Source organism: Tursiops truncatus, chromosome 5 (assembly GCF_011762595.2).
Source record: "Tursiops truncatus isolate mTurTru1 chromosome 5, mTurTru1.mat.Y, whole genome shotgun sequence".
In the NCBI taxonomy this organism is placed as follows: domain Eukaryota; kingdom Metazoa; phylum Chordata; class Mammalia; order Artiodactyla; family Delphinidae; genus Tursiops; species Tursiops truncatus.
Genome location: NC_047038.1, coordinates 36161977 through 36177899, shown reverse-complemented (window position 1 = coordinate 36177899; position 15923 = coordinate 36161977). Strand labels below are relative to the sequence as shown.

The 15923-nt window shown below is 49.8% G+C and overlaps 1 protein-coding gene across 2 annotated transcripts in view; it reads right to left on the bottom strand.

Moving 5' to 3' along the window:
• The window catches only part of CRMP1 (collapsin response mediator protein 1), a 68373-nt gene that overhangs the window by 38466 nt on the left and 13984 nt on the right, over positions 1-15923 (bottom strand). For both annotated transcript variants that reach the window (XM_019928054.3, XM_019928055.3), the window contains exons 2-3: positions 6301-6389; positions 1204-1388 (exon numbers count right to left, since the gene is read on the bottom strand). In XM_019928054.3, the coding sequence (XP_019783613.1) occupies positions 1204-1388; positions 6301-6389 (274 nt within the window). The remainder of the gene's footprint in view (positions 1-1203; positions 1389-6300; positions 6390-15923) is intronic.

The following is a 15923-nucleotide window of genomic DNA, read 5'->3' as shown; positions in this document are numbered from 1 at the left end:
TAAGGAGCCACATGTATGGGCTGGGGGGCACATTACAAAGTCCATGTTACTGACGAGGAAGCTGAGGCTCACAGAGGCTTAATACTGCCCAGTGGTGCAGCTGCTGAGTGGCCGTGACCAGTGCAAACCCTGGCAGCTAGGATCCAAGTCCCAAATCTGGGCTCCTCCCACATTCCTAACCAGCAGACACAGGGCTGCTTTTTGGAAAAGGGATCAGAACGGTGCTTGAGCTGGGCCATACCCTCCTGGCTCAGGGGGACGGGAACTCTGATACATGAGCTCTGCTCACAGTGGCCAACTCCAGTCAGCGTGCACCTCCAGAGGAACTCTTTGATGGGGAGAGATGGGCAGGGTTGGGACCAGCTCAGGGACAAGCCACCTAGATGTGGAGTCTAACTATTGAAAGAATATTTCAAATACACTGCTGCCTATTTAATCAAAATTGCTCATTAAAATGGAATCCAAACAAAAGCTCTGTTGGATTAAAAAAAAAATACAACAATCTGGCTGCAAAGGGCAGTAGAGGAAGAGTCCAGCAACCCAGACAGACCACTGTGGTAGATGGCGTTATTTGTCCACAATTCTTTCCCTTCCCACCCTCACCATGGTTCACTGTGGACAGAATGCAATTTCAGGGACTTTGCGCTTGGCCGTGTGATTTGCTTTGGCCAACGGAACAGAGGGCTGAAGTCACAGTGTGTAGGTGAAGAAATGAGGTGGTAAGAGGAGGAGCAAGTTTCTGCCAGACACTGCCTGCACTTCTGCCTTCCACTTGGAGAAGAGCACGGTTGAGTTGATCATTGGTTCCAGAATGGGAGAGCCATGGTACCCCCACCCCAAAGCCAACCCACAGCCTAAAGCAGACCCACACCAGTCCTGCTCCTATTCCTGTGGACCCTTGAATAAGAAAAACAAGTGTTTGCTTGAAGTTTGGGGACTGTTTGTTATGCAGCATTATCATAGCATTACGGCAGCAACACTGTCTAACACAACCACTTCCCAGCTGCGTAACCTTCAGCAACTTATCTCACTTCTCTGAGCCCTTACAGCCCCATCTGTCATAACAACATCTACATCACTGGTTCCAAAACTTTAGCCACCTGCACACCAGGTACCCTGAGCAAAGTGCCTGGTGTTACTCGAGATGCTGAGGATGCATTAGAGCTGTCACAGCCTCTGCCCTAAGGCAGGGGTACGACTCACTGATCATCGTGGTCCCTCCTGCCAGTGCTGCCTTGGTCCCTTGGAAGAAGTCATCAGCGGCCGTCATCCCCTGGGAGGGCTTCTGCAGGTACGTGTTGACATCGATACCTCCGGGAATAACCATCCGCCCATTGGCCTCAATGGTCTTCACTCCACCGGGAACAATTAAGTTCTCTCCTATTTGCCTGGGCACAAACAACAGAGACGGACTTTGGTTCTTAAAAGAAAAACAAAATGGCTGTCAACCGTGCAGCTTCAGTTCCATTAGATAAACATTTCTGAGGCAGGTCCTACGCAGGCCACTGGGTGAACAGAGATAACTGAGGCAGGGTCCCTGCCCTCCAGGGGCTCACAGCCTAACGAGGAGGAAAGGCATGTAAAGCAGATGGTTACAATCCAGTTCATACAGGGTGTGGGGAGCGCAAGGTGGGCCATTTCACCAGCCTGGTTATCTGGGAGGGCTTCCAGGGGGAGGCAGTGGCAGAGCTGAATCCAACAGCAGTGAGACCAGCATCGGGTTCTCTGAACAGCCCGACACTCCAGAGCACTTCACACACTTTTGGCAACTGCTTTGGGGACACAGAGGTGAGCGATGGGGGGAAAGCAGTGAAAAGTCCCCTTAGCTCTGCAAGTCTTCAGAGACAGGGCCGTGAAGTGAACTGTGATGCCCCAAAGTCTATATTTTGAAGTCCTAACCCCCTAGCCCTTCACAATGTGACTGAATTTGGAGAGAAGGCCTTTAAAGGGGTCATTACATTAAAACGAGGCTGCTAGGGTGGACCCTGACCCAAACTGACTGGTGTCTTTATGAGAAGAGGAGATTAGGACACAGACATGCAGAGAGAGGACCATGTGAGGACACAGGGAGAAGACGGCCGTCTATAAGCCAAGGAGAGAGGCCTCAGAAGAAACCAACCTGCCCACACCCTGACCTCAGACATCCAGCCTTCAGAACTGTGAGAAACAAATATCTGTTGTTTAAACCTCCGAGTCTGTGGACTTTGTTATGTCAGCCCCCGCAAACTGATACTGACAGGCAACCTGGGTTCTCATTTGCAACAGTCACGAGCACCAGCCTCGGGAAAGCTTCTTAAGCCCCCGTAAGACCTGCCATGAGGGAATCACACGGCGGGTGGCAGAGCTCTCCTAGGCAGGCTGACCAACACTTTTGTTTCCCCATGTGCTTGGTGCCTGGAAACTTCCTCTAGAAGGAGGGCAAATTCCAAAAGCTGGGAAACGAGGAAGAAGAGCCTAGGAATTTCAAAGCCTTGCCCCTGCGGTGTCCACTGTGTCTTATGTGTTGGAACCAGAGTCAGGTGACGTATCCCTCACCAGGGTGGGGTGAGGGAGGCTCAGCCAGACCAGGACAGATTCAACAGCTCCACGGTCAGTGCCCGGCTGACAGCACTACATCTGACCACGAGCAATTTTTATTTAAAAAAGAAATCCAGTTGTTCTAAACTCTTGGGATGTGGCCCCAATATTGGTTTTTCTAAGTTACCTAAAAATACCAGTGATGAAGACATAGGAAAATATTCCTTCAGTGACCGCAATGTCAGGCCCCAAACAGAATCCACTCGCAGGTGCGAAAGCTCCTTGCTTTTCTGGACTCCTGGGCCGGCTGGTCCAGGCACGTCGGGGCACAGAAGTGACGGGGCTCTACCTGGGGCTCTTCCACAGAACTGGAGCATCGCACACTGTCTACCCTGAAACCAGAAACTGGTCTAGTCCAAGCGCAGTGCCAGGGCCATGGCGAGCCCCAGGAAATGTCAGCATTTCTGCCAATTCCACCAGCACTACAACTGCGGCCGCTGCTGCTTCTAATCGCCACCCCACTCCCTCCGTAATTCCCATCGTCATGTACAGAATCCTGCCTGGTCCAATCTTCTCACCGTCCATCTCCAAGCTCATGGCCATGTGCCAGGAGCTGAAGGGAATGGGGTTCAGAGAAGTCACCCCCAAGCTTTACACCAAGAGCAGTGAACCGCTATTGAGCACCAACTATAGGATTCTCTTCTAATAAGCCCTTCACCGACGGTCTCACTTGCGCTCACACTATCTTCTAAAGAAGACGGGGTGATGTTCAGAATGCGTAGCACTGGCAAAGGAACGGGCTCAGCCCCATGAGAATGCGCATGCGCAGACACTCGGCACAGCCCAATCCGATCCCGGTCTGTGACTCAGCCGCCACACCGCGGTGCCAAAAGCTCTACGGCTCAGGGCCGTTCTTAGCAGGCAGATCATCGCCTATTAACAAACGCTCTCTAATCCCCTGCCAACAACCTGTGACGGAGGAAGTATTCACATTCTGCAAAAGAGGAAAACGGAAGCCGGGGCGGGGCGGTGACTTATCGAAGGCCACGCAGCAAGTCAGCGCTGGATCTGGATTCAAGCCCATTGTCCCCAAGTCTAGTATCAGGCTCTGCCCACCAAGCTCGGCTGTCTCCCTGCTTCCCTTCTGCAGAAGCAGCAGATTCTCCCCGAACTGGGAGTAAACTAAATGGAACCCCGCCCCCCATGAATTAGGAGGAAGATTCCCCGAATGGTTCTCAGCGGCAGTGTGCACGGAAGGAAAGGGAAGAGAGGAAGGAAGCCGGAGAAGCAGACCCCTGCCCTTACCCCAACGTCACCCTCACCATCACTCAGAAAAAAGTCCTGCGCCATCAGCATCTGATTCTCCAATGCTTAGCCAATTGGATGGAGCCCTCGATGAATCATAACGGATTCTGCACAAACCCGGCTGAACAGCTTTTAGTAAAACTTGGCGAATGGCCGCAAAATGAAAGGATTCTTGGGGTTTAATCAAAGTGAAGGGAAATAACCGAGCCTCCTCATGCCAAGCGGTTCCTCAGGCTCTCCCCCCTTCCACACCTCCTTCTCAGTCAGCGGGGACCCGTGCCCCACGTGACCATCTGAAGACCCTGCAAGACATTCAGGCACAGACACTCGCTCTGCTTAATAAGGCAGGAAAAGCAGCCCCAGTGCTTAGAAAGCTTTTCAGCAACACGGTTAAAAGTAAAAGGCGTCTCCCACTAAGAGGAGCGGACAAATATTGAATTTACGGAAACTGCCTATTTCCTGAATACCCTGGGTGGCCTAAGTCTCCAGGTGTTCACACAGCCTTCCAACCTCCAACTCTGTGTCGCTGCAGGGAATGGTGGTCCCATGACAGGGTTCTCCGCGTCTCTTTGTCCCCAGGACTCCAGAGGCCCCGCATAAGTGGGGAACTCGGTGCCGATTGGTTGTGCCTTATCTAAGCAGTGGTGACTTAGAAACCTCACTTTATCATGCATCTCACCACACCCCACCCCACCCCCTGCCTTTATCTCCTTTCTGGTTCCAGGCTGTACCCTGGCTGAGGTCGAGGTCCCCACCATCTGATGTGTCAGTGTTTGTATGTTACACTCACTTCAACACTCCAGGGTCCCATCCATCCTTGGCATCGTGCCAGGTCCCTGGCTGGGAGGCAATAAGGCAAGACCCCTCGTCAGGGGCAAATGCACAACCGGGGGGAGAGGCAGCCAGCACAGGGGGAGCGGTAGCCAGTACAGAGGAAGAGCCTGGGCTCCGGAAGGCTTCCTGGAGGAGGAGCCACACAAGCTGGGCCCATAGGACAAACAGGAGTTGGGGGGCAGGGGCATGAAACGAGAATAGGGGGAGGAGCAAGGCATTTCAGGCAGAGAATTTATGGGTGCAAGGTTGTTCCCAGGCAAGAGTGCTTGGCAAGTTCTGCAAACATCAAGTTTTCAGTGGGGCTGGAAAGAGTGAGCTGGGCAGCGGGGGGAATGAACTGGAGGAGGTGAGGCCTGAGCTGGCCCAGAAATGGTCAGATCCATCCAGGACTAGGGGTGGGGGCAGGCAGAGGGAGGCAGGGGAGGGCTCAATGCTGCCTTGAGCACCTACTCTTCACAGGGTCTTTGCACAGATGGTCTCTTAATGATCATGACAGTCCACAGCCCCCTTCTCTCCCCTCCTCACCATCATCATCGTCGTCATCAGCGCATACATGGCCCCAGGATGGGCCCACCAACAGACCCCACCCCCTCTGCCTTTCCTTCCAGTGCCAGCTGCCAAACTGGATCCTGAGATGGTCTCTGACTCTACTCTCCCAGACTCCAGAAGAAGAGGCCGAGCAGCAGATGGTAAAATGTGGAAACCACGTAAAAACCACTGTCTGGTGTTTAATGGACTGAATTGTGTCCCCCAAATCCACATACTGAAGCCCCAATACCTCCGAATGTGACTGTGCTTGGAAATAAGGTGTATAAACAGGTAATTAAGTTAAAATGAGGCTGCTAGGTCGGGGGTCCTAATGCAATAGGGCTGACGTCCTTATAAGAGGAAGAGAAGAGCAAAGGCCACGTGAGCACACAGCAAGAAGACGGCTGTCTGCAAGCCAGGGAGAGAGGCCTCAGGAGAAACCATCCCGCTGGCACCTTGATCCTGGCCTTCAGCCTCCAGAACTGGGAGAAATAAATTTCTGTTGTGTAGGCCATGCCATCTGGGGTACTGTGTTATGGCAGCCCAGACAGACTAACACACTTGGGAGGTCCTAGCAGGGCTGAAGGGGCAGCCAATGGGGAGGAGGCAAAGGAGAGCTCCAGTCCCAAGGCATGTCTTCCCTTTAAATGCCAAGGCTCTGCCTGGGGGCTAAACATGACTCCTTCTCTCCCAGCCCCCTCCACCCAATTCCAGAAATTCTGGGCAGGGAGAAAAAAGAGCTGTGAATCAGTCAGATGAGCTAGGTTGGATTCGAGGCCTTGACCCTAACTCATTCTGCAACGTGGGGCAGCCACTTAACCCCACGGCCCCCCCTCCCAAGAACAGAAGAGGGGCCAGCGTGTGTACTTCACAGCCTCTGTGGGCATCGTGGCCTGTGTCAGCGCCGTGGCAGGGAGCCTGGTGCGGTCACGGGGCGCTCAACAAACACAAGCCCCTTCTACAGCCATGGTTTGCACCTCCCCACATCTCTCCATCCCTGAGAGTCACAAGAGCTGGCACATTCATTCTGGGGCAGAACACCAGCCTTCCAGTCCCTCTAAGGGCCAGGCAGCCTAGGGAGACGGGCTTCTTAAAAGGTCTGTTTGGTCAACCCACTTTATGAGTCCATCTTCCAGGTAGACATCGGCATAGAAGGACTGGTCATCGTTGATGATTCGTCCACCCTTGATGAGGAGTCGGTCACTCTGAAAAGCCAAGCAAAGTAGTAAATGTCATTAGAGAAGAGCCAGGAAATGTTTTTTTTCTTTCTAACTTTTAACATAAAAATTTTCAACTCTTTTCTAAAGTAATGGTATCAAAAAGCCCCCTGTGAACCTTCACCCAGATTCTTTAAATACTTCACCCTTCTCCTTTCACCTCTTTCCCCTCCAAGCACTTTGGCTTTGTTTTCGCTGAGGTATTATAAAGCAAATCCCAAATATCATATAATTTCACCTATAAATACTTTAGTCCATGATCTCTAACTGTTGAATATAATAAAACTCAATTTAGAGACATTTTAAGAGACAGTGAAATGATCAAAAAATAAATGCAACTCCCCCAGAAAAACTCCAATCAACGTTCTGATGTTTTTCTCCCATTTCCCTCTATTTTCCATACTTGTCATTCTAGCACACACAGCCATTCACTCACCCATGCACCCATTAGATACCAGCCGATTGCCTCGGCTCCAAGCCCGGGGCCAGGCCCTGATGAGCCAGGGTAGAATGAGCTCTCGTGGAGCTGATGAGGGAGAGACAGAAGTTTAACAAATCCTGGGAGCAGGTGGGGTTCCAAAAGGGGAGAAGTATAGGGTGCCCACCGTGGCCACAAAGTAAAAGGGCTGCCAACCTTATTAAAGGTCAGGTAAGGCAAGCTCAGATCGAGAAAATAATTCTAGATAAGCTGAACCAAACAAAGGGTGGGGGAGAAGGCCAGTATGGTGAGTGCTGGGTGTCTGGGCAGAGAAATGGTGTGCCAGGTCCCAGAGGCAGCAAGGGAGGTAGCAAATTCTAGGAGCTAAAAAGAAAACAGGATCGTGTCCTTTTTGCATTTTACCATAACCATAGTTTTTAAGTGGCTGCAAAAGATTCCATTTTGTGGATGCACAATAGATGGTTAATTTCCCCCATTGTTCTTTCTAATGTTTCACAATGATACATATTGCTATAATGAACATCTTTATGCACAAAGCTTTTCCCTGAATTTGTACTGTTTGTTAGGCTAAATTCTCAGAAATGTAACAACTGAGTCAAACAGTATAAACCTTGCGTTCAGCCCTTGATAAATATGACCAGATTGCCTTCCAAAAGTACCTCCCCAGTTTGCCATCCCAAGACCACCAAAACACCCTTGGTTATCATTAATATTTGTTAATTTGCATTTCTTGGAGGCTGAGAATTTTTTTTGCCACATGCATATTGACTATTTGTATTATCTCCTAGCTGGAGATGGGGTGATGGATAAAACACAGCTTCTGCCCTTAAGCCCCACCCTTTGGTCAGGAAGACAGACAGGAAACAGACAGCAATGATTCAGGGTAGCCAACCTCAGAAGGAGTGTCTTGCATGGGTTCCCCTGGAGGCAGAGCCTGAGACAAGGATTTAGAGGCAAGCAGTGATTCTGGGAGGTTATTCCACAAGGTGGAGTGAGGGAGGCAGGCACTGATCTGGCTAACACTGTGAGCAACTGGGGCTCGATCCCGCCGGGACACTCTTAGGAACCCTCTATCACAGAATGTGCCTCAGATCCGTGCCAGTGGTCCCAAAGCACTGACCATGAGAGGAAGGCAGAGGATGCTGCGCAAGCCTGGAAAAGAAGGGCTTCACCCAAACTCAGGAATCAGGCAAGCCTTGCTGAGCAGACACAGAGCACGCAGCCTGCTGCGCAGAGCCCTCCAGTGGGTTCTTGTCGCGGTATATTTTCCCCCGGAGTGAAAGCCAGGTCAGCAAGACCCTTTTTAACCTGGAATCCTACTATGTAGGCAAAATTCACTCTCTCATTTGATTCAGGTCTCTGCTCAGTGTCACTTACCTGACAGCCCTCCCCTTGGCTGCCCTGTTTGGAACACCTTACACCGCTGCCCTGCCTGCAGACCCCTCACCTCTTACCCACTTTATGTTTACATGGTACTTAATATAGTATATCTGACATAGTCTCTATTTACATGTTTGTTTAAAAATGTGACTTGTCCCACTGACATCAGAGCTGTGGTGTGTTACCCCACTGGCTGTGTCAGGCACAACTCACAGGGGGCCAATCATAGACACGTTGCTGTGGATGGATGGTACCACCTAGAGTTGCCCCTGCAGTTTCTTAAGAGACTTAGCTCCATGGGGGCAGAGATTTCATCTATTTTCTTCATTGTTGCATCTCTGATACTTTGGACACAGCCTGGCAGGATGGATGGATGGATGGATGGATGGATGGATGCCTGAACTGATTCTTGAAGGATGAATGGGTGAAGATGGAGAGAAAAGGCATCACAGCCGTAAGACAAAGAACTATGAGCCGCGAGCCAAGCAAGAGAAGTATGTCCTGTTCTCGAGGAGAGGGGTCTCTGGAGGAAGGGGCTTCAAGCTCAGTCACTCCCAGGGCCGACAACCTCCCTCTTAGCCGTAAGACTGAAGCCAGGACCTAGGGAAAGAGGCATGGGCCCTGCATATCCAGAAGCAGAGACACGCTGGTGTGCAGGTTTCCCCGGACACCAGAAAGCAGGAAACTGTGATTCATCGGCAGCTGGTGCTTGGCTTCTGGAACATGGCCTCCCACAGGCAGCCTTCTGCCTTGTCACATTTAATAGAGGGCTTTTCAGGCTAGTCCTGAAAGGTGGTATTTAATGCGCTGCACGCCAGAAGATCAGCCCCGCCTTGCTCTGCCCTTCCCAGAATCAGATGTTCAAATCCACGCCCCCTCCCTACCAACTACCAGCAGATACTGTGGGCAGCTACCACCGGGGTCCCGGCTCTTTCTGTTCTCAGGGGCCAGCATGTTTCTAAAAAATAAGCCCACCAGAAGGCAAGAGCTGATGTGACTTTTTTCTTTTCTTCCTTACAGTTAGTACTGTGTTTGCCTTTTAACTGGCACTTTCAAAACCGTGTTCTTTTCTAGCCCAGAGGGGTTTTGTTAGAGGCTGAGCCCAAAGGAGATTCCCAGGTGTAGTGAGTTTAGAAAATTCTGGGTTAAACAGAAGCAAAGATCGTTTTTATGTCAGGAATTCCCAGATCCTTTACTCTGCTGATGTGTAATGTGAATATTCAAGAGGGGAACTGAGTTTGATCTCTTCCAAATTTAGACCCTTCATTTTGCGAGACATTTGACAAAGGGACTCCTCCTCAGAAGACACCTTAGGAAATGTGATTTACGACAGTGACGCTCTCCACGCCTGGTTGTGCTGAGTGGTTCTTGTGGAATGTGAGGTCTAGTCAACCTCAGATGGAAATGGGGCTCGAGATGAGCTGAACTCTCAAATTCACACAACCAACAGGCGTGGAGGTTAGACCCAAGGTTTCCTGACTTCCTGTCCAGCATTCGCTCCAGCAAACACACTTCTGTCACGTTTTTAAACACGTTCACCCTGTAGAATCCATGACACCCCATAATCAGATGCAATTTAGAAAGAACCTGAGGACCTAGCTCTCCAGGATTCCCTTTCTTCATGCAGGAAGTGTGAGTGTGAAAGCCTAAAGAACCATCCCCTCCCCAAACAGTGAATTTTATGATACATAACTTTTAAGAATTTAATAAAAGTCACACCTTTAAAAGAAAAAAGACAATACCCTGACTCTCCCAGGATTACCAAGAGGAGCAAATAGTCGACAGATATGAACAGTGACGAACTCCGTACAAAATTCATCGTTTAAATACCTTGAAAGAAAATGAACTCTCTCATTAAAAACTCAACAGAAATCAAACAGCAAGGGTAGGCCAGAGACCGCCCGTTCCTTCCAGGATGACAGCAGTGACCTAAAGAGACTTATGCTCAGCACGGCTCACGTCCTTGGATCAGTGCTGTACAACAATAAAATGCCCAGAGTCAGACAGATGCAGCTTCCGATTCTTGCCCATTTGCTAGCCACACGACTTAACCTCTCCAAGCCTCAGTTTCCTCATCTATAAATTGGGGATAACTGTCCCTGCCTCACAGGGCCGTGGGAGAACCCCACGGGGTACATATATAAAGCACTTTGCCCACGCCCACCAGTGGGGACTACTCAGCTGAGTTACACATTGTTTATTCTGTGCCATTTTCTGTAGCAGGAAGTACAATCAATATTTGCTTAAGGAAAGAATATGTGCAGCTAAAAGACATAGGCCAGTGGGGGAGACTGAGTCATAACCAGACCTTTGCACTCCAGTGTGGGAAGGGCTGGGACAGAGGGGTGGTGGGAGCAGAGGAGGACTCCACTCCAGCCCTTCCAGGGGAATCATGCCCATTCTGAGCTTGAAGAATGAGTAGGAATTAGCCACATGGCAAAGGAGAGAAGAGACTGCAGAGAGAGGGAATGGTGGGGCAAAGGTATGGGGTTCGGGGGAGCCTGGTGTGCTTGGGGGTCTGTAAGTGGTTTCCCTGGCTGAAGTATGACCTCAGGGTGGTCAGGCTGGAGGGGCAAGCAGGTGCTGGCTCATGGGGACTCTAAGGCCACGAGCTGGGGCAAGGCTAGGCTGGTGTCGATGCTAATGAAAGGGCTTTCATCACGGAAGAATTCAAACCTACAAAAGTTTCTGAACTGAAGCATCATCCAAAAACTGGGCAGAAGTGGAACAAGAGGAACTGATAACCTTTACATTTTCCTCCAAGCGGGGATTTCTCAATAAGAGTAGGCGTCAGCCGCGTTTACAAAATGTATGAAGAGTCTTAAAATTGTTCACGACTTTTTTTTTTTTTCTTTTGCGGTACGCGGGCCTCTCACTGTTGTGGCCTCTCCCGCTGCGGAGCACGGGCTCCAGATGCACAGGCTCAGTGGCCATGGCTCACGGGCCCAGCCGCTCCGCGGCATGTGGGATCTTCCTGGACCGGGGCACGAACCCGTGTCCCCTGCATCGGCAGGCGGACCCTCATCCACTGCGCCACCAGGGAAGCCCTTGTTCACGACTTTTGACCTAGAAATCTGATGCTGAGAATTTGTCTTCAGGAAAATATCCCAAACAGAGTCAAAGAATTATACACAAAGAGGTGAACCAGAATTACAGACAATCTTGCAACCACACCACTAATGGGGTGACATACAGCTACTAAAATATTCTCCAGGAATATTTAAGGATAAATAAGAGCACTAGACAATAAAATGTTAGGTGGGAAAGCAAAATACCAAACTCTCCACAAGGTAGATCTTTCTGGTAGTTCTTGACCTGAGGTGCCTCCCTATGTCCCCGTGGCCCCTTGCACACATCTCCCCAACAATACTCATTACACCACGGTCACTGTTCAAGTGCCCATCTCCTGCTGGGCTGGACACCCCTCCACGGCCAGGACAGCCCTGTGTGAGTCATCTCCAAATCCCCAGGGACCAGGCATAAACCTTACACAGTGCTTAGCAAGTGTTTGCTGAGTGGGCGGAGAGCGGGTGATAGCCAGGAGGCAAGGAGAGAGGCAGGGAGAAAAAGAGAGTGTTTGAAATGACAGAGGGAGTGAGGATAGAAGAGGAAAGTGAGATAAAGGAGTGATAAAAGGGAAGGGAATATGAAGGAAAGAGGGAAGAACGAAAGGGAGGAAATGGGGAGGGGAGAAATAAAGGAAAAAGGAGGAAAGAGTAGACTGACAGATCAGAAACCTCTCTTCTCTGCTTTTAGAATTCCCTGAAAGCCTAACCCTGTGGCTTGGGAACAGAAGCCTGCTTAATGCAAAGCCTACCTAATACAGATGAGGCTGGAAGGCCTTCTCACAAGGGGCCCACCTAAACCTCATCACTTCTCTATTGCCAAATATCCTGGGAGTCAGAGGAGTAGCCCAGAGAAGGGAAGGCCTTCTTCTCCAAACCTACCGTTAATCTCCGCTCCAGCCCAACCGGGAGGAAAGAGCTGGTGTTGGCGGGATGGATGCCTTTGCTCTCTTCACAATCATTAACTGCTATGTTGAGTGCCGCTTACAAAAATGAACCTTTAAAGCTTCAGACATTCTTACCCACACAACAGCAAAATAAACAACAGTCGGCCTCAACCAGGAGGGGAGGTCTGGATCACAGTGCATCTTTTGCATCACTGTCTGTCCCTGAGTGAAGCATGACGCCTCCCTGCATTCTGTTCTCCCTCCTTTCCTGCATGGTGGGAATAAAGTCGGTCGTTTCCAATCCAAAGTCAGAGGAGTAGAAAACTCATTACGGTCTGCGGAGCCTCGGAAGAAAAAAGAGGTGCTACTCTCATCAAACCAACAACTTACCCCCAAATCACTAGTTTAGCAACCTTGGCTCTCTGAAAAACTGTAGAGAACAAAAGCTGTTATTACAGAGACAGAGAAAGGCAGTGACTTTATCATCAAGGAGAAGATGTTTGATCTGGGTTCTGAAATATGAGAAGTTCATGAAGCCGAAAAAACGAAGGAGAAGGAGAACAGTCCAGCAAAATACATAGTATATACACAGCAGTGTTCTGCAGTTTCCAGGTTCCACGCTGTAAACGAGGAAAGCAAAGGGGAATGTTGTGCTGTCCGTGGTCCTGAAACACCACTGGGCACTGGGACAGTGAGGTTTCTCCAAACCCTGGGACCCTGTCCCTCTCCCTCCTACCTCACCCAGGCTTGGAGTTCCTCACTGCTTTTCTTTCTCGGCTCACAGGCATATCTGTAATCTTTACATTGCCACGGAACAAAAACAATCATAGATTATGTTTCACAATGTATGTAGTTGGTTTCAAATACATTTCACTCTGAGTGCCATCCTATCAATACTTTAATTATCCCACCCAGGAAGTTGTGGGGAGGGCATGTGACACTCCCATGTCCCCTCTCCTACAATTCTTCACTAATACACACATCGGAATCTGGGGTCAGTGAATGAATGAGTGCCAAAAACGGATCTCAGAGGTCTGGCCTTCACACGAAAAGGGCAGCTCCATCCCGGGGCTGCAGGCGCACACAGATTCTCATGAGGCTGCCTGATTTATCCGTGGGAAGGGGCTCAGAGAAATTAAATGAAAAGTTACTCCTGGAAAGATGAAGAATATCTTCCTCTCCAAAGGGTAATAGTGAAAACGAGTCTCAAAAAGATAAGGGAAGCCGCATTTGGTAGAAATGTGCTTGCCCGTGCATTGAGTGCAGGTGAAACGGCTTTCTCGTAAGGCAAGATGTCAAGGTGAGTTCTGAAAGTTATTAGTCCTTCAGACTCTACAAGTCACTGACACTAAGGCTCACGCTGCAACTCAAACATTCAATAGGACAGGTAGGCACACCCCTCACTCATGCAAGTACAACTCACAACATGGCACCAGAGCCTAGATTAATCCTGAAAATCCACTGGGATTGTCTGCTAAAAACTCCAATCCAGGTGTTTTTGTCAAGATTTTCATTTGCCAGGTCTAGTTTATGGGCCAGGAATTTGTTATTAACAAACATGTAGGATAATCTTGATGGAGACCCTCGGTGGTAGATTGTGTTATTTCTTTCACAATCCTTCCTGCCTTCCCACACTTGCCATGTTCCAATGTGGGTGCAGGGCTCTCCCAGCCGCACTGACTGTGGGTGTGCCTACTCGAGTTGCTTTGACCAACAGAATGAGAGTGGATGTGACTGCACCAGTCTGAGCACGAGCTTTTAAGAGGCAGGTGGGTTCCAGCTCCATTTCTTGGGAGTCCATCCTCCACCATGAAAACCACAAGACCCAAGGAATGGTGTCTCCTTCAGTCTGAGTCCCAGTATGAGATGCTATGAGGAGCATGCCTGACCCAAAAAGAAGCCTGAAGATAAATCTAGCTAAGCCCTCCTAAGTCTCTGCCACCCGCAGACCTGTGAACAACAAACAACTATTTGCTATTGTGAGCCACGGAATTACAAGGTTGTTTGTTACGTGGCATTATTGCATCAAAGCGAATTGATACACCTTCCAAATTCTGTGCTGGGAGTCACAGACACCGTGATTGCTGTCTGAGAGATTTTCCAGCTCAAATACTTCATAAACCCAGGACTCTGTTCCTTCCTTTCATGACCAGAGCCCCCTTCCTCCCTGGCTCCGCTCACAGATCGCCCAACCAGACTCCTTGCGGTGGCAAGTGCTGCCTGCAGTGCAGCTGCACGCTCTTATTATTTATTCACAGAAACCCAGTCCATTTGCCTTTGATTCTGCCTCAGGGGACGGCCTGTCAGCCGGTGGTGCTTTGCCACACTTTTCAGGAAAGCAACCCTGGAAGCGGCAACAGGCCTGAGATTGAATATAACGAGCACACATTTGTTCCCACCCGCATGGGTCAAGGACACAGTGGCATTTTCCTCCTTCATGAATCAGAAATACAGGAGGTCGGGCTTCCCTGGTGGCGCAGTGGTTGGGAGTCCGCCTGCTGATGCAGGGCACACAGGTTCGTGCCCCGGTCCGGGAACATCCCACGTGCCGCAGAGCGGCTGGACCCGTGAGCCATGGCCGCTGAGCCTGCGCGTCCGGAGCCTGTGCTCCGCAGCGGGAGAGGCCACAACGGTGAGAGGCCGGCGTACAGCAAAAAACAACAACAACAACAAAAAAAAAAAAAACAAAGAAATACAGGAGGTCTCCATGGATTGCAGGCCTTTTCTGTGAGCTGAGGCCCATTTCCATGACAACTGCAATGTTAACAGCGAGATTTCAAGCTCCATTGTACCTGACAGACATTCAGGAAATATTCCCTGATGGAGTATCTGGCGTTAACATAACACACCTCTGTCATGACCCCAGGAGTGGGCAAGGCCTTCAGGCTCCCTATAGAAGGATGATGCTGGCTAAATCTGTATATACGTGTAGACCCATTTCTGCATTTTTTCATCTCTGCCTTTTACCTTATATAAAGCAATCTGAACAGGAATCCTTGGCCTTCAAGAAAACCACATTCCTGAGTACACACTAAGTATCACTTCTGCATTACATGGGTTTTCATGTTTAATTCTGAAGTCACCTTAAGAAGTGGGTATTATTGCTACAAATAAGGAAACTCAGAGAAGGGAAGTGATTCTGCCCAAGGTCACACAGCCAGGAGACGGTGGAGTCAGATGTGAACCTAGTCACCTGGTACCTACAAAGTGATGGCCCAGCATCCCGTGGTAGTTATCCCGGTGTTCTCCTCACTCTACCTAGTTAAGATGTCTGAGCCTCAGTTCCTTCCTTTGAAAAACGGGAATAAGCAGGAATAGACCATACATCTCAAGCCCATTCCCAATGCCATGCACCTCACCGGTCCTTCTGACAGGATGGTTGCGACTGTGGCCAAAAGGGAGTAAGGCAGATTAAAGGGCTCTGGAAGTTGGAAAGGGCTCTCCAGTATTAAGACATTCAAGGCAGAGCCCTGTTCACCTGATAAACACTGACAACGCCTCCTGTAAGCCAGATGCTTCTACAACTATTATCTCATTCAATACTCATTTAACAAAGAGGCAGCGCTGTCTGCTGGTTAAGGACACGGCAGTAGAGGCCAGAACACCTGAGCTCTAATCGGGTCCCGCACTTACTACCCTTGTGCCTTAGGCACGTTGACCTCTCTGCGCTTCAGTGTTCCATCTATAACGCAGAGCGTGGTTTTGAAAGTAAAATGAATTAATGCGTGGACAGAGCTCAGTGCCTGATTTT